Source organism: Lutra lutra, chromosome 5 (assembly GCF_902655055.1).
Source record: "Lutra lutra chromosome 5, mLutLut1.2, whole genome shotgun sequence".
NCBI classification, from domain to species: domain Eukaryota; kingdom Metazoa; phylum Chordata; class Mammalia; order Carnivora; family Mustelidae; genus Lutra; species Lutra lutra.
Window position 1 is genome coordinate 11,152,167 of NC_062282.1, and position 21,483 is coordinate 11,173,649.

At 38.9% G+C, this 21,483-nt stretch overlaps 1 protein-coding gene across 5 annotated transcripts in view; it reads right to left on the reverse strand.

Moving 5' to 3' along the window:
• DNAH5 (dynein axonemal heavy chain 5) overlaps positions 1–21,483 on the reverse strand; it is a 277,211-nt gene that overhangs the window by 95,011 nt on the left and 160,717 nt on the right. For all 5 annotated transcript variants that reach the window (XM_047730540.1, XM_047730538.1, XM_047730537.1 and 2 more), the window contains 7 exons: positions 20,780–20,922; positions 19,906–20,040; positions 10,941–11,063; positions 10,537–10,750; positions 8,609–8,832; positions 6,524–6,722; positions 3,754–3,926 (listed from right to left, as the gene is read on the reverse strand). In XM_047730540.1, the coding sequence (XP_047586496.1) occupies positions 3,754–3,926; positions 6,524–6,722; positions 8,609–8,832; positions 10,537–10,750; positions 10,941–11,063; positions 19,906–20,040; positions 20,780–20,922 (1,211 nt within the window). The remainder of the gene's footprint in view (positions 1–3,753; positions 3,927–6,523; positions 6,723–8,608; positions 8,833–10,536; positions 10,751–10,940; positions 11,064–19,905; positions 20,041–20,779; positions 20,923–21,483) is intronic.

Here is a 21,483-nt window from a genome sequence, read left to right on the forward strand (position 1 = left end):
AAGAAGTGAATATGGGTGGGCGAGTCAGTAGCCCCAGACTAGCTCAAGTTCCCCTCATGGCAGAAGTCCATGTTTCTTTCGCTTTGTTATTGATGAACTGCTTCAACCACCTAGCTTCTAACGCCCACCTAGAGGAGATTCAGTATAGGATTATCCTTGATGCTTGCTTCTCCATATTCCATGCATGATAACTATTTCTCTTCCCCTCCTAGCTGCAGTGTGAACCTGGGGAATTACCGTGATATCCCCTTGTCCGCAAACTGATGACAGAGTGTGAGACAGGGCTGAGAAAGTCACTTCTCTGCAGCTGGTGGAAACTCCCTGGGGTAACCTGGGCTCTGTATTCTGCCTGTGGATTGCTAAACATCCTTTCTCAGAATACATCTCCTATTTTCTTATTATTGAGGTTTAATAAAATGTTGGGACTACGCTTGTCTTTTAGATTATTTCCCCCAGCTTAGTGTGAGCACGGGAAATGGAGACCATTTTCTTGCCTCTGCTGTGGACCTGAGAGCCTGTGGACTAGGTGGGGGATGCCCCCATGGCATTCCTATTCAGCATGCCCTTGTGATTCTCTGTAAAGTTGTTGCAGGCAGGGTAGGAACGGTACTGGCAAGAATGATTTTGCCAATATCTGTTCATATTATTTCCCTGGTATTCCTTCAAAAGGCACAGATATGGCAGCTAAGGAGCTATCGAAAACCACATGAGAATCTTCTGTGTCTTTCCTTAATTAACATTTTTCAAAATATAAAGTTTTTGTCATAACCATTTCCTTTCAGTGGTGGTGGTGAATATGGTAAGGGTTTAAATAATTGTTGTTAATTAATTAGGTATTGGGAACCTTCACCCCACATCTTTTCCTGAAACTAGAACTAGGTCTTATATTAAAATTTTCCGTTCCCAGTCTCTAGCACAGAGTAAATGCTTAAACCCTCTACAACAAATGAACATAAATGTGAACAAACAAGTAGAAGGGTGTAAAAGAGACTCAAATCTCATAATCTAATTACAAACTAAAATTAAATGAGAAAACACAATTGAGTAAAACCTTTAAATGGGACTCTTTCATCTTACTCTATACAGATTGTGAGACAGAAATATTCTTCAATTTTTTTAGCAAATATTTTAAAAATTAATACTGCCCATCCTGCCCCACAGGTGCTCACATGCTAGCGGAGAAGAGAGACCTATTAAGAGAAATGTGAGAATGCACAGTCCACGGTGAATGTGGAAACAGGTAAGAATGATAGTGAAGGAAATAGTGCTGCTGGGTAGAGGCAAGTCTTGGGTGTGGAGCTGGAGAGTGATCTGGATCTTGGAATAACTTGAAATCAAGAAGGGGACATGCCAGGCAGAAGCTGAGCTACATTTTAGAAAGAAACGATGGGCTACAGAAAGTCTCAGAATCAGCAAAAGGGCTGAGGTGTCCCCATAGAAACGGAACTCCAGTACGAGGTACAGAAATATCAGGAGACGAGGCAGCAAAGGGTGCTTTAGGGCCACACCAGGGGTGGGGTTAAATTCCAAACCAATCTATCTAGTATCTCAAGTGTGCCTATTCTCCATCTCTTGAATACTGAGGTGAATAAATTGGGTGCCCATGCTCACAGAGTTTATTGCCCAGTAAGGAAGACAAACACACACAGTGACAAATTTCACACGAGTCAGCGCATAGGTGAAGTGCTCTGGAAACAGGATGTGCTTCATCAGGGATAGCCGATTTTTCCGGATTACATGCTAAGCAGAGTACAAGCCACTGGCCAGAGTGCTACACAGGGGCTATACCATGAAAAGCCACATGCACCATGGTTTGAATCTTTACCAAAGACGCAAAAGAGCTACCACAGAGGTACTCTGTGTTTTGAAAGAAAATCTTTATTTTAATGAAAAAAGGAACCAAGAAATATGTCTGGTCTCATATCACACCCTGTATTGCTGCAGTTTTCATCTTAATTCTGTCTCTTGGCTTCTGTCATGTCTTATGACTAAGTCACACATTTCAAGGTTCACATTCACGCAACACAGTTGGGATATACTGTCCCAGGAAACAGAAAAATAGAAGAGAGGGTCAGCCTAGGAGACCATGAGGAATGCAATCAATACCTTACTCAAGAACTCCAGTCACGAATTCCTCACCCGATTCCAGAGCAGACACAAGAGGCTAAGAGGGAAGTTGAGGAAAAGCAGTCAAAGACCCTATGCTAAGACATATGTGCCTCAAATGTCATGTCCCCACGTTGTGAAGAAATGGTCATCACTTCATGGTCTGTTCATGAAACACAGAAACAAGAGAGTTCTAGAGAACTTCCTCAAACATAAGACTAACATAAAGTCTCATCTTTAATCTGAGCAATTACGAGATCCTAGGCCAATCAGATTTGTCTCCAAAAGACATTTGTTATAAAGTTGTCTTTGGTATTATTTCTTTTCTTTCTTCTTCCTCTTAATCATTAAATATGACAGAATCATTATTTATATTTGGAAGAACATTTGTGCTCACAATTCAGTAGAGATGTTTCAGACTCTGAGAATTTAGAATGTCCAAGCTATATGCCCTAGTGGGGGAGACTCAATCTACAACAGTCTTCCTCCCTCTCCCTGACATACTCCAGCTTTCCCCACCCTATTCTACTTTCAGAGTGAGGATCGACTAGATGAACTTCAGCTTCAGTAATTATCAGAGGTGACACTTTGTAAATATGAGATTTTTTCCTAATGGATAAACCCAAGTAATGGAAGACAGCCTCGAGCTACCCTCTTTGTAACTAAAAGGATGTAGCCTGAAAAAGTAACTGACATCAAGAGAGTGAGAGTATCAACAACAGATTTAAAATGGCATCATCCACAGATAAATTAGGTCACATAAGTTATCAAATAAATAACATATTTTACTTCCAACCTTTGAGAGTCAACCATCCTATGAATAGATACTGGAATGTCTCCTGTGACAAAGTAGAAAGGAAAATGTACTCTCCTGGTAGACTTCATTCTAACAGAATTTTCATCCAACTCAAACTCAATCGTTTATGAATTCTTTTTAAATTATCATTCCTAACTGTGGTAAAATATATATAACATAAAATTTACTGTCTTAACTATTAAGTGCATAGTTCAATGGAATTATGGGATTAAGCACATTTACATTGCTGTGTAACAACCACTACCAACCATCTTCAGAACTCTTTTCATCTTGCAAAAATGAAACTCTGGACCATAAACACTCCCCATTCTCCCTACCTCCAAGCCCCAGGCAATCACCATTCTACTTGCGGTCTCTATGATTTTGACTAGACTAAGTATCTCCAATAAGTGGAATCATAACAGTATTTATCCTTTCGTGACTGGCTTCTTTCACTGAGCATAATGTCTTCAAAGTTCACACACTATTTTTTACAGCTCTTTTTTGCATAATGCAAAAAAATAAGTAGACTTTTTGCCTGTGCTTTGAACTCAGATGTCAACTGCATTCATTCAATGTGGTGAAAACACTGAGCCAGAAGCCATATACCAACACTGGATAAAATTATATCACACATGGAAAGTATCCATGCTCTGATATTCCGGCTGATTTTCAGCCTACAGGTGTGACATGGTGCATTCCGTTTGGAAATGAAATTGGAATATGGCATTGAGTTTATTTGCAAATTGAATATTCTTCCAGGAGATGAAAGAGGAGAGAAAAAAAAAAACTCTGGTGGGAAGCCAAGCACCCATCACTTTGGGGAGGGGTTACTGGGTGTGGCCACTGACCTTGACTAAGTGAACCATGGCGTCCTGGAAGAAGACCAAATCCATGCCCATGCCGCGGACGCTCTCGTTATACAGCTGCAGGAACATATTCAAACGCTCTTTCAGGTGATCAAAAGATTCAATTCGCTCATAAATTTTGGGCATTTCAGTATCAGCCTCCTCGGACGTTTCACCTAGATTGGGGCAAAACAATTTGCTTTCTTCAAATCACTAGGCTTTCCTAGTTCCTTCAACCTAAATTAATATACTCATAACTCAACATTTTCACATTCAATGATACCGATTTCATCTGAATGCCATATTATATGTTTTTAGAAAAGAAAAGAAAGCAGGGGCACCTAGGTGGCTCAGTCAGTTGAGCGTTTGACTCTTGCTTTCGGCTCAGGTCAGGATCTCAAGGTCTGGGACAGAGCCCCAGTGGGCTCCATGCTCAGTGGGAAGTCTGCTTGAGATTCTCTCTCTCCCTCTGCCTTCCCCCAACTTGCATGCCCTCCTCCCTCTCTCCCTCTCTCTCTAATAAATAAATAATTTTTTTAAAAAAAGAAAGAAAGTAAGCAAACAACAGTAAAAGCATTGGATTTCTTGTGATCCTACCTAGTCTTAGTTCTTTACGGTCTAGAAAGGGACAATTTCAAATAATGTTATATATGTTGAATTTAATCCAAATCTATATTTGAATATTGGCATTTCAAGGAAGTTTCCAGAGGTATTCGCTTAATGGTCAGAATGAAGATGGAAAAAGTAGGGATTTCATGTCAAAATCAGCTAAAGAGGTCAACACTTAAAAGATTTTTCAATAAGAAAAAAAGAAAAAGGTCATTGCATTTACTTAGGAAATTCTTATGAATCAGGAATTTCAGGCTAGTGGTGAAGACAAAAGTGAATTTGGGGAATGGAAGGAGAGGACTGAGAGAAAACAGAATAGTGATTTCCTAAATAAACATAGTGAATTATGTCACTGGGGTAAGATGTATTAAAATCAATATACTTTTTTTTAAGGTTTTTATTTATTGATTTGACAGAGAGAGACACAGCGAGGAAGGGAACATAAGCAGGGGGTATGGGAGAGGAAGAACCAGGCTTCCTGCTGAGCAGGGATCCTGATCCAGGGCTCCATCCAAGGACCCTGGGATCATGACTTGAGCTGAAGGCAGCAGCTTAACCCACTGAGCCACCCAGGTGCCCCAAAATCAATATGCTTTCCTAAAACAATTAGAAACACCTAATATACCAGTGTAATGCTCTTCCATCTTTGACTACAAAGCATAATGCCAAAAGAAAAGCTAAACTGGGCATAGAGAAGTTCACCAGCAGTTAACATTAGTAACAGGAAAAAAAGTGATTCTTGAGTTCAATATGCCAATAACAGCTTAGGAATTCGCTGGGTACTAGAAGAGGGAGTGGCTCTTCCAAACCTCGCAGTACATAATTATATTCCACTGACCCTGTCCTGATAAAATAGCATATTAACCTTATTATGACAAAGCAAGAAAACGGATTTAACATAATCATGAAGATTGGCTTATTTGCAAAGCTCTCTCTAATTGAATTTCAATAGTCACTTCAGTGTTTCATAAATATTCAACTCAAGATTCAAGAAACAAAGTGCTTGGAAGTCAAAAAAGGTTATGTGTTTGCCTCCAATGCAACAGCCCCACAAAAAAGCACTTGTGCTTTGCTCCTTGAAAACCATCATCTAATTATTTAGCCTTCTGAATTAAAGGAAATAAAATACATAAATCCTAATTTTTTATCCTTGTGAATTAGAAGAAATGAGATACATAAATTCTAATTTTAAATGCTCTTACAGTTACAGGATTTTTGTATGTGTGTGACCTCATTTAAAATAAAATGTGTCAGCTTCTTTCTGTAGAAGGATCCCTCCAACTGCACAGTCAGCAGGAATTCTCCTTTTGCAACAGTTGCTTAGAAACTTTTGATAAATCATATACATACTTACCAAACTAGAAAGACACTGCTGATCATTTTCAACCATATACGCAATATCAATAGCATATATTTAAATATGCCTTTTTAAATATGGAAATTAACTTAAAATTCACTCTCAGTATTAAAAGAGGTAATCAAATGAAAGAAAATAGTCTACTTAAGCTCAGTTATTTCTGAGGGAAAGAAGTAACTGGAGCACTACTTCTTTTCCAAAGAAGAAAAGTAATATACATCTTCATTTTTCATAGAACCATAACCACGGAAGCTTCTGTCCACAAGGCCTCTTTCCAATTATAGTCAATGGTCTTCTCAGATATCTGAGGTTTATCTATTTTCAAACAGTCAGGATGACCCGAATAATAATTATCATTTTTGCTGCCTTTCATTTGGCAGACTGCCAACCCACTCTCCAGATAACATTTCATTTATTCCCCACAGTGCCCCAGGGTGCATATATTAATATTTGCATTTTCATAAATGAGGAGAATGAGGTTCAAGAAAGTTCAGAGACTCGCCCAGTTACTACGTGATAGATCCCTTCCTCAAACCTACCACTGTGTGACCTCTCTAAGTCCTGGGCACTTTCTCCTGCCCTGTCTTTTCTCCCAAATCTACCTTAATAGGAAAGACTAATATGCATAAAAAATAGTTAACCTCTGAACTCAGTTAAGTATCCACTTGGTCTCTATTTACTGAGCGCATACTATGTCCCTGGCTTGTTTCAGTGAAGCTTACTTGACAGAAATTCAACACACCTAAACTGAACCTTCTGTCTTCAGGTATCCCTTTGGTGAATTTCAAATTCCACTCAATAGTTTACCTGTAGCTTCAGGTGCGTCCCTCAAGAAATTCACAAAATAAGCATCCATTCCACAATCCACCAAGAGTTTTTTCTCTTCACCAAACTCCTCCTCCACCAGACCAGCTAACGCCTTATCAAACCAGGTCACATCTTTGGACACCGTGAAACGATCAGCTATAACACGTTTACACTCGTGCTTCCACAGCTGTAACAGTACCTGTCAAAAGCATAATTAAAATGTGTTACTAGTTTCTATTTGCCACAGTTGAGAATCAAATTGACAGAATTACAGAGCACCATCCTTCCTGATCTAAGATATTATATTTTAAAAACCTGAGGTTAAAACATACTTAACTTCATTTCCTATTGGTCTCATTCAAGTATATCAAATAGAGAGTAATGTCTATTCATTTTCAGTCTTTAAATTAAAATGAAAACATCCTTTGATAAATTACTAAAACCACTCTGATTAACCAACGGGGTAATATTTTATGTGAAAGTCTTAAGTCTGTGATAAATGAGTCTGTTTGGATAAGACACCTATATTCCAGTGGCCAGAGCATAATATAAAATATAGTATATAAACAACTCTCATGTACACAATGGAAATATTACAAAGGTATATTTACTTAACACAATGTGAAGGAAATTTGTGGCAAAAATCTGGATTATCTGAACAATGCAATCACCTACTCTCCATAATCCAAGCTTCAAAGTTAACTGGAAGTTGAGGAAATTAATTGCTCTACCCACCCCTTTGTGTGGGAAGCTCATTGGAGTTGAAAGACTGGTAGAAATTCCTTAACTTGCTAGCACTCTGAAAGTTAGGAGGTTTTTTAAACCTTTCAATTACTAATGTAAAGTATTATTTGGTTACCAAAATATAAAAGGAACTTAGTAAAATACATTCAATGATTGCTGGAACTATTTATGGTAATTTAAAGTAAGCATCAAAAATGGGAGGTTGGGGGCACCAGGTGGTGGGTATTGTAGAGGGCACAGATTGCATGGAGCACTGGGTGTGGTGCAAAAATAATGAATACTGTTATGCTGAAAAAATAAAAAAATTAAAAAAAAATGGCTACTCAAGAAAATAATATTTGGGACATGCATTCTGTATTACCATTAATTTGTTAATAAATTTGAGGGGGAAAAGTCAAGATAAAATGTTCCCTGCTGGTAAAATGATTCTCTGTTCTCTGTAATAAGGAGCGTGAATTTTCCCTGGTATGTCTTGTCTTGGAGTCAGCCACTGTCGTTACCTACTTTGTGAGCATCTAGGGCAAAGTTGGGGTTTTTTTATAGTCACTACTTGGTATGCCTAGTGACAGTCTGGTGGATATCTCAACTCTCCCTGTGTGTTTATGCGGACAAAGCCCTAAAACCTAATTGTTTAACCACCTCCTCCATTCCATGAAAAGCTATTAGAGAAGCCGACGTTACCTATGCCTGAGCACACCGGCCAAGCTTTGGGGGAAAAAAAAATACTGGATTTTTCCGTAAGTTTTCTAGTTTGAAGAGAATTCTTTTAATGCTAGGAACTTTTATATTCAAGTGTGTGTATAAATGCTCATTTTTCAGCCAAATGAACTTTCTAGTTTTCTGCTTTTCAATTATACCAAGAGACATAATTCTTTTAGTGCATCTAGTTACTTAGAAAGGAAAGATTGAGGATGATGAACAATAAAATGGTCTCTTCAACTTTGAATGTTTATAAAGATAGCTACTTTTTTAAAGTTAAAAATGTCGAGTTTAAACTATGAAGACTATTACATAATAAAATCAATAGTGGTTCTTTCTGTTATTTAGTATAAGGAGAATAGCTTATAATGGGAAAATAAGATCAATTGCTTCTTTTATTCCACTCATTAGAAAATAACTGTGTATGCTATTTCCTTAAACATAAATTAATTTAATGGAATTTTTTAAAGAAATTCTGACATACTTTTCCCTTATTTATATCAGTTGAAAACAACCCAAAAAATTAATATCCATGCCAAAACATCCCAAAATATCTCATCATTCCACAAAAATTACATTATGAATAGTATTTAGGGCATAGAATAAATAACAATGCCATTTGTTTCCCTATGTATCACTCACATCCGGTTCCGTGATAACCTCCGAGGTGGTGTTCAGCATACCCTGCCAGATCCTGGAAAGATCTCGAAGGTTAAATATGTAATGGAATTTTGCTGGTGTAGGGAGCATTTTAATCTTGGTCATCTGCCACAGTCGGCGTGTCAGGGGAACCAATTTCATCACTAAATCTCTCACTTCTTCTGAGAAACCCCTCTGAGCACAGTAGTAGCCTCTCCCAATAACACCTGAAAGAGGAACAAAGTCATTAACATTTTGAGTGATGGTTCAAGACAGTGAAATTAAAATGAAAACCAGTATAATGTAGAGTTAGCACAAATATTATACACATTTTAATAGATGGCCACATACCAAAGGAATTTATATTAATGTTCTCTTTTTTTAATCTAAAAAATAGATACAGGTGCAAGTCAGTTAGCATTTGACTACTGGCAGGTTGATTAAGAATTACCACTGCAAGCTCTAGCTGAACAAATTCAATATTATTAAATGAGTAATGATAAATATATAAAGTTGCCTTACAAAGACATAAGAGACAGGGAGGTCTCATGAACCCTAAGATTTCTCCATTCTGTTGTTGCCTTTCCATGCATTATAAAATATTTTAATTTACTTTATATGTAAAACTTTCTAGGCAAAAAGGAGAATAATTAAAATTGATAATAGTCCTTTTTTCTGGTCCGTCGTACTTTTCCCAGGTTTAGATCATTCACATATCATTTGGCTTCCAAACTTTTGCCCACTGCCGCAATTGAAGGCGGATACTTCCACACTCCAGTAGCTCGGGGTGCTGAGATGACATTTTAGTCTGCCAGAAATTCATTAGGGTAATCCTAATAAGTTTTCTCTCAGCAGCAGTTTCAGAAGTGGCAAATTAATACCTAACACCATGTGTACCTAATTTTACACTCTTTTTCTGCAAAGGGTTAACTACAAAATCAACTATAAACTCTTTTCTTTTTCTTTTATTTATTTGACAGAGAGAGAGATCACAAGTAGGCAGAGAAGCAAGCAGAGAGAGCAAAGCAGGCTCCCTGCTGAGCAGAGAGCCATAGGCGGGGATCAACCCCAGGAATCTGAGATCATGACCTGAGCCAAAGGCAGAGGCTTAACCCACTGAGCTACCTAGGTGCCCCTATAAACTCTTTTCATTTCTTAAACTATCATAGTTATCTACTGGGCCAGTGTTTCTTCAATAATATTATTTCTGAAATACTACCTAATTAATCAACCAATAACCTGATTTCAATCCTATAAATTACTCTGAGATCAAACTCTGGCTAATTTCTGCTATAGGCAAAATTATTTCTTTGGCCAAAACCATTATGTGGGTTGGTTAAAGTACACAAACTTTTGGAACGGTATTCCATCAATCCGGACCTCATATAGGTATATCCATGAGGAAACAATCTCATCATCTCCTTGTTCATTTAATGTTTCACTACCTTGCCTAAGCCAGCAACAGTTACTTTAAGAAGAACAAAGATAGAAAAGATCTGCATACGCACCCAATTCAGGATATAATAAATCCTTATAGAAACAAAATCCTGATATAAACACAACTGGTAGGGCACCTGGGTGGCTCAGTGGGTTAAAGCATCTGTCTGCCTTTGGCTCAGGTCATGATCTCAGCGTCCCGGGATCGAGCCCCACATCAGGCTCTCCATTCAGCAGTGAGCCTGCTTCCCCCAAATTTCTGCCTGCCTCTCTGCCTACTTGTGATCTCTCTCTCTCTCTCAATCTTTCTGTCAAATAAATAAATAAAATCTTTAAAAAATTAAAAATAAAAATAAACACAACTGGTGAGTGATAAGGGTAAAGACTAAGGAGCCACCCAAAGCCCCTTCTGTGTTGACCTCTGAGTGCATATTTTCTGATTGGAATGCAAGCAGATGTTCTTGCTTCCCCAAACCCCCTTGACACCATTTTACCAAAGATCTTGTCCATGGAAGCATCAGAAGGCAACGTGCAGTTAAATATAGAGAACTGCCTCTTGAGTCTTTGTGGGATATCATTGCGTCCACCCCCAGGATGGATCATGGCTGCCAAAAACTGGATGTCCACGATGCTGGTAAACTCCCCAGGCTTCTCTAGGTTATAAAATCCATTCTGTTCCATCAGCTGTCGTACTATCTCATTAGTAACCTAAGAAAGACAACTTTCAGAATTAAAAGGTCACTCCTTTACATCCCAGAAACTAACTCCTTGAGTGTTTCCAGATAATGAAATTTGTTGGAATTGAGGAACAGCATATTGAAAAAGTGGGAAAATATTTACTCCTCAAGGCATAAATCAATGCTGAATTGAAATGAACCACATGATGGAATCAATATACCTGATCTCCCCACTCATTGATTATTGGCATATTCACATCATCAATAAAAACAGTCATCTTCTTTCCTGCAGGAGGGCCATATGTTGTACCCATGCGTTTATCCACATAGCTCTCTATTGTCTTCTGTGAAACAAGAAAGCCAACAGAAAGATCCGTGAAAATATCCTCTAAGGCACGGCAAATGATTTTTAAAATCTAGGAACACTGGAATTGACGTGAATTACTCACAAACACCCCAAAACTCTTTTTAGTTCTGGAAACCAGGACATGAAGTACCTGAATTATCTTGCCATAATGTTAACTTTTGAAAATCTGCTTTAATTTAGGAGTTAATGGAATTCTAACTAGTGTATATTTTAGTGGGATGGGACTCCTTGGTCCCATTTCTACAGATTTTTACCTTATTGTTCCTGCGTTGCCGAAACTGTATCCCCCAACCCCATTATTCAAAAAATAATTTAGCCCTTCCACCAGTTTCCCTGCACTGCCCAAGAAGCTTCTCAGGTCTGTGCTCTGAGCCAGACAGCCTGCCACCACTGGAAGACTGCTTGCTCTCCACTGAGAAGGCTGCCAGTGGCTTCTGTAGCCAAACACAACCCAGATTCAGTGCTTTGGGACAGACGGAATCACAGTGAATCCCCTCCCCTCTCAGCCCCTGAGACAAAACTGCAAACTACGCCATGTGCGTCTCTCTCATTGCTCCATTCTCAGCTTAGGTGGTAAAGAAGACTACACTGTGCTCTATTAAAAATACAAACAAATCTTCCCTAGCAATATGAAAAAGAACTTGACAATTGATTAAACTAATGTAACGTTACAGGTCAACTATTCCTCAATTTAAAGAAAAACTGATGGAAGGAGTGTTGGAAGAGGTAAGGGGGAAGATGGGGAGATAGAATCAATATACCGGATCTCCCCATTCATTGGTTGATCCAGACTATTGATCACGGTATGATCATTTCCATAAGAGTACCATGTGGCTTGGAAATCAACCATCATTCAAAATGCATGAACTGAGTAACCAGAGCTAGGACCACAAAGAAAACAGAAAAGACTTCACAGTTCTCATGCTCTAGAAACTCAGTCTTAAAGGCCTCATTCCATTCCTACTACTGTAGTAATCTACTGATTCACGATTTTAAGTCCTGTTAAAGGTGATGTATAAATGTAGGAGAAAGCAGGGGGTTATTGCAATAAAATACATTCTCCTCCTATCCAAAAAAAGTTTAGTTATTTCATGATAAAGAGCAAATCAGCTAAGAATGACTTTAATAATCCAAGATACAACCACAAAATAAAGGCAACATATAAGCAAAAATCTATATATTTGTCCTTGGAAATCTTTGCAGTTGGTAATTTGAAGTTGTAATTTTCCATCACCATTTTAATGAATAATAGCAAGAGACATAAAATTTTTTCACCATTTCCAAATATAAAGATATATAAATATATCACAACTCATTCAATTACAAAGTAAATCTCTCATGACAACAGTGCAATGGCAAAAAGAATTTCCTATTTCCCTGACATAAAAGCAAACTGTTTAAAGTAATGTATTAGGCTAAATTTAGCTCTGCTTTTCAATGAATTTAAATGCATAAGGCAATTAATAATCTCCTGACACCTCCCTATGGCAAGCCAGAGCCTTCCAGACATTCCCTTGTCTGTTAATGAGAACTCACAGGCACATGAAGATTTTATGTCTCAGGGGCCATCTAGGAGCTAAAAGGCCATAGGTGGGATAATATGGAGTAATAGCCTCATATGTGCACTTGCTTTCCCTCCATTGTAACCCTATTTCTTTGTCCAAATAAGAGGGAAATTACTAGTATGCTATATATGTCATAAAAGAGCTGAGCTGACAAAAGCAAAAAGAGGGGAGGGGTGAAATGAAATAGCCTTGTGACCCTGGAATTGAGACCTTTCTGTTTTTAGAACTGCTACCCATTAGTGCATAATCTGAAGTTTGGGGACACCTCCTAAAGGCCTGAAATACAATAACTGCGGCTTCTACTCCATCATTTATCTACCGGGAAATGTTCAGGAAAACCACCTTAAGTGACTGGTCTCTCCAGCTGGACTTCCCCACATGAATGATACACAGCATCACAAAATCAACATATCTTTTTTTAAAATTTTTTAAGATTTACTTAATCACAAAAGCAATATATCTAAACATAAATGCCTCCTACCCCAAAATCTGCACTCCCTGCTAAGTGCTCATTTGAGGGAATGACATCAACGACCCAATGCACCATCTGAACATTTCCCCATCCAACATCAATACATCCCTTCTCTTATAATTTCAATATTGCTATTGAATGTATCTCCTCCCTGAACAGTGATATGCCTGAGGACTGTTACTTGTCCTGGGAATTCATGGGAATTAATGTCACAACCTCGTAAGCGGCCCTCCCCCCAATGGTGCCTCCTCCAATAAGTCCTGGAAACTTCTTTAAAAAACATATACACTGCCTATATCGTGTGATTTACAATTTTACCCAGAATTTTCTGCCTCCCCTCCACCAAAAAATCCATCTAAAGAACCACTGCTAATCTTTGTAGTGTTCTGCCACCCACGCTCTCTCTGATCTCCTTCATCGGGGGGAGACCACCCACCACCGTTTTGGTGAGATAACCACAGTCCAGTTAACAAAAATAGGTATATTTGTTTATCTGCATATTGTCTGCCTCTCCCACTAGAATGTGAAAAGGGAGGGCACCTTGTTTATCTTGCTCATCACCGCATCCTCTGTGTCTAGAAAGGCATCTGGCACACTGTACCGATTTATAAATATTTGATACAGGGACGCTCCCTCAGAGAAGTATCCGACTCTGGTTTTGGTTCAGATCATGATCTCAGGGTCATGACATCAAGCCCGGAGTCAGGCTCCATGCTCAGTGCAGAGTCTGCTTGAGATTCTCTCTCTCTGAGCTTGCCCCTGCTGGCACACCCTCTCTCTCTCTTTTTCTTTCTCTCTCCCTCTCTGAAATAAATCTTTTAAACCATGTATTTGATACATAGAAAATGAAGAAAAGAAACCAGGGGGCCATCTGTGACCTCCTTCTCTCTCTTCTGTCCCTCTCTTTTAACCACATGTTCCTAGCCCACAATGGTTGTGCTTCCTGATCACAATTTGAATTCATCCTCATGCTGGTTCTATTCCGCCCTTTGTTACCTGGTCCAGCCCAACCTTCCTCTCCTCCTGGGTCTCTCCAAGGACACCCGTATCTCTTCCATCTCTTCCTCCACTCTGCAGCCAGAATGAACCTTCTGAAGGGCAGTGTGACCCCACGCAACTCCACTGGTTCCCCAGGAGTGACTTACAAGGAACTCCATGATGTCTCCACTTAAACGTGTCCAGTCTCTCCTCTAAACCCTCCTCAGTCTCTTTGTCCTGGCCCCTTGTAGTCTTCATTCATTCATATTCAGTTAACAATAAGACACACACCATAAAGTGATGCTCAGCTCACTGGCTAATGTACATTAAGAATAAGAGATCCTTATTTACATATTCCTAGAGTAGTCATTTCTGGGCCAAAAAATCTCTCTCATGATTAGCCTCAGCCAAACACAATTTGTCAAATATTGATTCGGATGAATGATGGTCCATAAATGTTTCTCTCAACCCAGCTATTGATTAATAAAATTGAGATCTCTAGCAAGGACCTGAACTAAGGGTGGTTTATGCTCTTCTCTGAGAATAAACAGAAACTTTACTCTGAAATCAGGGAATGGTAGTCCGCATGATATCATCTTAAGCAATCCATGGAACCTAGAAAAGATTCTGATCTTCTTGTATATCTATCTCACACTCACCTAGCATATCAAGGTTAACCCAAGTAGTGACAGTGGCATTTTAAGAAATAAAAACTTGAGGGTTAGAAATCCAGACAGACTCAGGAAGGCAGATAAGGCAAGCTGCCCTTGTCCACTCTAAGCTGGGACTCCCTAAAACCAGAGATAACCAATTTTCTGAGTTAATTTCTTGGTAGAAAATTCAGCCTCTATAATTCCTTTAAAAACATATCATATTGATATAATATAAATATGGAATTTCTTCAAGTAATGTCAACTCTTTCATTACATTGATTTCTGTAATCCTCTAAAGGAACTACTCCTTTCCCCCTCTGGGTCTACAATACTTAGATTATAGCATAACTAGCATTTATCACATCAGTTATACTTGATTGTATATATGTCTGTTTCCCCAACCACAGAGAAGGAGGAATACTGCATTGGAAGGGATATTGATGGGCCATGTGCAGTTGTGAAGGTTGTACACTGCCCAGTTTGGGGGCTTACCATTCACACCACTATCTATGTGAATAAGACATATCACAGATCTGTATAACCTGCATGGTCACAAGTGGGAGTGTATATAAAGATATTTAAATAACAAATACTTATATGTGTGTGTGTGTGTGTATGCACAAGAGAGTATTATCCATAAATGATATATGTAAAAGCACCTGATGAGCTTAATGCATTATAAAAATGAAAGGTGTTTTATTATTATTTTAGGTATCTCTATATATCAGCATTTAAATCATTTTCATACATATTACACCCAATTAAATTGAAATATTTTGAGATACAAATGTAAAAAGTAAGCTAGAAAGATATTATAAGAAAATACTGGACATTTGTATAACTTCTCTTTGGTATTCTATGTTTTTTTTTTAATAGCACCCTGTTTTTATTTCATGTTTACAATACCTTAGAACTCTGAGAATAATAAAAGTTTCCATCTGCTCTTAAATAAATAAATAAAAATAAAGTATGCTCAATTTTAGGCTTCTGTATATCTGCTATTTAGCTAAAAGATAAAAACTGAGAGCTTGTGTTCTTTATTAAGACATCTACTGCCTAAGTAAGATCTTCCCCTTGTATTTTAAGTTACTAAAACCAAATGAAAACAGTCTTCCATTAATAAAGTTTAAAATGCTCAACAGCACATTGTTAAAAAAGTAAAATATCTAAAACAACATGAAAATATAATAACACATAAATAGAAGCTAAAAATAAAACAAGAGCACTAAGTGATAAATCAGTGTTTTTTGAATACTAATGTGGATAAAGAAGAGCCATTGGAAGGAGACATAGGGGTGAACTGGAAAAGCACAGTAAAACATATGGGAACCCGGTTTCTCACCAGGTTCTGGTACCAGCTAACTGTGTGAACACAAAGAAGGACTTGAGCTCCCTCCACCTGACTGCAGTCACAGTAACAGTAAAACCTGACATTTTTAGAGAGCTTTACCATGGAAAAATAATTTCACATATAATCTCTTATGATTCTTCTTTGGAAACTAATCTTCAAACTATATTCTAAGGAGTCAAAAGAATTCTGTGCAATCATGGGGTCCCCTGAAGGAAGCAAGGATAAAGTTGGGAAGGATTTCAGGAGCCTAGCTCCAATGCCACCAGAGCAAATCTGTGGTTATCCGTTCTATAGCTTAGTCTTCTGCAAAAGATTTCATTTGGAAAAGTGGTTCTAAGAAAAAAAATGTGGAATTTCTTTCGAGGCTCTATGATTCTCATTTTTTTTAATGAGAATGCTATGCAACCATTTATAAAATGGTTATATTCAAAACATTTTAAGATTATTTTTAGAAAAGATAAACCTTTTTAGAAATTCTGTAAAGAAACTTTCTTCTTACCTTTCTGTATTATTTACATTTTTAAAGATAGGTATAGATTACTTTCAAAAATAGGAGGAAAACCCTTAAAATGATATTTGTTTTGAAAAAAATTGAGATCTCTCTTAAAAGACCGATTGAATTCCCTTAGCCAAAACAATAAGGTGACCATACAATTTTTGCCCAAACTACTCACTTTTGATAGTGACGGGGATGCCATTATTAGTCCAAGGCAATGGAAGTAAGCTGGACTTTCCCAGACAAAGAGGGACATACAGTCAGTCATCCTACTGATGAAAGATGTGAATGTGACCCCGTGGGAAAAACAAAAGAAACGCGAATGAAAACAACTGTCGAAAAACAGACGTGTGTCCTTGACTGGACTACAGGCCATCACGGTCCCACAGACATGCCAGGACGCCCAGTATCTGTCTTCTCATATACAACCTCAGTTTCATTTGGATCTGGGTAAGTGGGAGATCTCGAGACAAATGCTCATCTCTATCAGAACTCACCCCAGCATGAACGGCGGAAAGCTACAGTGAGAAAGTTAATTCCAGCAGTTTGGCTAATTGGAAGCTCTCTAAAATTAATGAGTCTAGCTTAGTAGAAAGCTTGGCTACTCAGCAGTCCAAAGAGGCACGAAACAGAGTACACGATCCTACAATGCTTCCGAGCAGAACTGTCAATGCCCCCTTCACACCGTGTAGAAGGGAACGGGGCTAATGTACTTGCGAATCAGATAATGGGATCCTAAAGAACACAGATGTTTGTGTTTTGAAAGCCTGCTTTATTATTGTCCTAATTATTATATTTCAGTGTGGTATGACTTCTAGAAATTTATTATATAGTTTATGAGTTTTTGTATTAACAAACAAGTTGCTTTCTACATAAAATATACCTTTTTCCAGGAAATTAATAAATGTCTCATGTTAAAGGGATACAGCCTACAGATCCTCACCACCTTAACAGAGTAAACAATACCACAGTTACTAATAAAAATACAGTGACAAGGTCTTGTTATACACTAAATAATTTGGCTGGCCTTTGTCCCCGGTTCCCAGGAGGGAGCCTTTAAACACCAGCAATTTCCTAAGTAACAGGATTTTCTTTGTTATTCATGGCGGGTTTCTCAGACTACTCTTGCCAGAAAGACCAACCAAGTGATTGGGGGGTTGGGGATTTGAACCACATGCTCTCAGCTGACCTTTTAGGAAGGGAGGGGACTTGGGGACTGAGTTCAATCACATGGCCAATGATCCAATCCATCATGCCTATGTAATGAAACCCAGTAAAAACTCTGGAGATTGTGGTTCAGGTGAGCCTCCTGGTTGGGGATACACACTGATGGGCCTGGAGGACAATGCATTCTGAGGACACCGAATGGGTACAGTTGGGACCCTGCCAACCCCTGACTTGCTGCATCTCTTCTTTTGCCTGATCCTCATTCATATCTTTTGTAATAAAACCATAATCATTAGCACAGCACTTTCCTAAATTCTGAGAGTCATTCTGGTGAATTATGGGAACCGCGAGGCATAGGAATCCCTGAATCTCTAGCCAGTTCTTCAGAAGTGTTGGTGGCCTGGAAATCCAAACACGTGACAGATATCTGAAGTGAGAGAAGGCTTGTGGGGGCTGAACCCCTCACCTGTGAAGTCTTTAGTAGGTCCAGGCAGTTACTGCCAGGATTGCATTACAATGCTAAAGACATAATCCAGTCTCAAGAAACGTGAATAGCAGATAATTACCCCACATAATGGGGAAAAGAAGTCACACTTTGACTTAAGGTTTTAAAACCTGCATTGACCAATAAAGTTAAAATTATAACCTTAAGAGGATGTTCTCCTAAAGTAAAACTAACAAAAGTTCTTTGAATGTAAGATGATATTGAGGGAAAGTGGCTAATGTTAGTAACAAAGGAATGTGTAAAATGTTAGCATCCTGCCAGCTTAGGGTAATTTAATGTGCTATTCCCCAAACACAAAAATACCACAGCTGAGTCTTTGCAATCTGCAGCTGACCTTCCATTCACACTTTCCTTCCCATCACCACACAGTCAATGGCATTCATCTGCTAGAAGGCCAGCCGGTATTGGAAATTCCATCTCTAATAAAGGAGCATAATATAGTTGACAGTCTTATTTAGAAACTTAATCAATGGTCTTAGTTTTTTGGCACTCCGCAGTCACCAATTACATTAAGCGATACAAAGTCATGATTTAGCCATGCCGTCAACAATTTTCACAGCTCTTTGATATTTTAATTCTAACAGCTAAAGAACAACAAAGTTAGACAAGAGCCAAGTTCTTTGGGTTGGGATTCTCCTAAAAAATTCCCTTCCATTTCCAATGTTATGAAATGTGTCCTTTTTATAAATGTGTTATTAATATTCTAGCAGATGTCAGAGATGATTTGAAAACAACTGAAGCATGAGGGGACACACAGGATTCCCTCCCCAGAGTCAGGAGGGTCTTAGACAACTTGGAAATAAGAGCAAACAACCAGACCACCACTGCAAACCCAGGTCATTCTTGGCAGTTCCCCTGACAAAAGCAAAGGAAATTTGTGGGAATTTTTTTCTCTTACTCCCCAATGATATGATAGGGTAAAATTGTCAATGCGATAACTCTTAAGATTTATTCCTGCAATACTGATAGGAGCCTTTGTCAAATGTTCAGTCAGGGAACAACAAGATGAATTGGAAATACCAGAACCAGAGATTGGAAGAGGAATGAAAGCAAGACTGGAAGAGAATTAGACTGGACCAGCTGGCAGTCTTTCTGGGCTAATTCCCTGGTGTGGATCATGAGGATGTGAATTATGCAGAGGTCTACAAGGAGAACGAAGAGAAAAAAGGATATATGGAAAGTATTTCTTTAGCTACACCAACAGTCCTTGATTCAAGAGAGACCCACCAAAGATGACCCATGTGTGTCTAGCCTAAAGCCTAGAATAATACTAATGCGCACAGAAAAGCAGGTATTAGGGACAGCAGGCAAGTTTGGATGCAAGAATAAATGATACTCCTTTTAGTTTAGGATTTTACATGTTCACAGGCTTTGCTAGATATTTTAAACACTACTGAAGCTTTTAACACCCTAGATAAGCTTCTTATGTCTCCACAATTTACGATTATACAGTATAATCCGACGAGGGAGATATTCTACTGCAGGTGAATAATGGAGGGGATACACAGGGGGTTTATCACCACTGGGAAAGTGCAGAAGAAGCTCACGGGCACACGCAGAAAAGTGAGGAGAGCTGAGCTACCACAGCTGATCACACATTTGGTCTTCATGGTGACACCAAAGAGCCAGTACCTGAAACATCAATGGGGTGGTTGCAGAAGAAAAATTCAGACTCTTGATCATGTGACTTTCAGAATCGTACTTTGACATAAATCCTTTGATAATGACTGTTTTGGCTGTTCCTTGTTCACCAATCAGCAGCACGGCCTAAAAGAGACGTTGAGAAAGAAATCCAAGGAATGCAATACAATGAGTATGAGCTCAACTGTGGGCTTCCCACCACGCCCCAAATCCCCATGATGAGGCCCTAACACCTGGTACTTCAGAATGTGACTGTATCTGGAAATAGGATCTTCAAAGAGATGATCAGGTGACAATGAGGCCATTCGGGTGGGCCCTCGTTCAATCTAACTGGGATCCGTGGAAGAGGAGGAAATCTGGATACACATATACAAAGAAACAGCACGGAGGGAGTCACAGGGGTAAAGAGCATGGGACCCAGTGGGAAGATAGCCACCTGCAAGCCAAGGACAGAGGCCACAGCAGAAATCAAACCTGTCGGCACCTTCCATCTTGGGCTCCAGACCTCCAGAACTGGGGGGAAAGGAATGTCTGCTGTTTAAACCCCTCAGCCTGTGGTGGTTTGTTATGGCGGCCCCAGCAAACTAACACAGTCATCAGAAGAGAAGGATTTCTCCTTGGAAAAAACAAGTCGAAGTTGGCTTTCTCTCAATTAGTATGTGAGAAATAATTACTTGATCATGTGTCGGAACTACTCCACTCTTAACACTGTTACTGGAGAATAATAAAAGAATATACTAATTTGGGTAATACTTACACTTACTTGAACAGCAAACCAAACACTCCAAGATTAAGGCGAGAGGCCTGGTGTTTTCAAGAGACATTTTAAAATACGCTACTGTCAGTGAAAGTTAAGGAGCCGCACCTTGCCCTGTTTGGCGATGGTTTTAATTAGAAAGTCGGTCCTCACGTTGTCGACATTGGGCACCAGGATGGAGCCATATTCTGGGGTGACGTCAGATGGATACACATACTCCTCAGTACACGTGCTCCAGTGCCTCCATTCACCTGAGAGAAGCAGAGAACATGCACGTCTTCATGCCTACAAACACCTGCATTCTGACCTGGAACAGGCAGACGTCCCTGACATCTCATGAAGGTTCCAAAAACTCTCCATGAAATGAAGATCATTAGAACCACAGGTCTAAGTGGTAGTTAAATGTGTTAGCCAAGTCAAAATTTCCCAAGGAACAATTCCAAAGTGGTATTATTAGGAAATGTTAAGAAGAGTCCTGGAATTTTCTTTTTAAATATGTCAGTCTTCAATAATGTCTATATAAAAATGAAGAAAGCAGTGATAGTAGTATGTACCTAAAGCCATTTAAAATATCTAATCTCACAAGTTTTCATTACATTTTTTTAAAAAGATGTTATTTATTTGACAGAGAGGGAGACAGCAAGAGAGGGAAGACAAGCTGGGGAAGCGGGAGAGGGAGAGAGATGCTCCCTGCCCAGCAGGGTCCTGGGATCATGACATGAGCCAAAGGCAGACACTTAGTGACTGAGCCACCCAGGTGCCCCACATTATATACTTTTTTGTTTTTTTACATTATACACTTTCTTAATTAT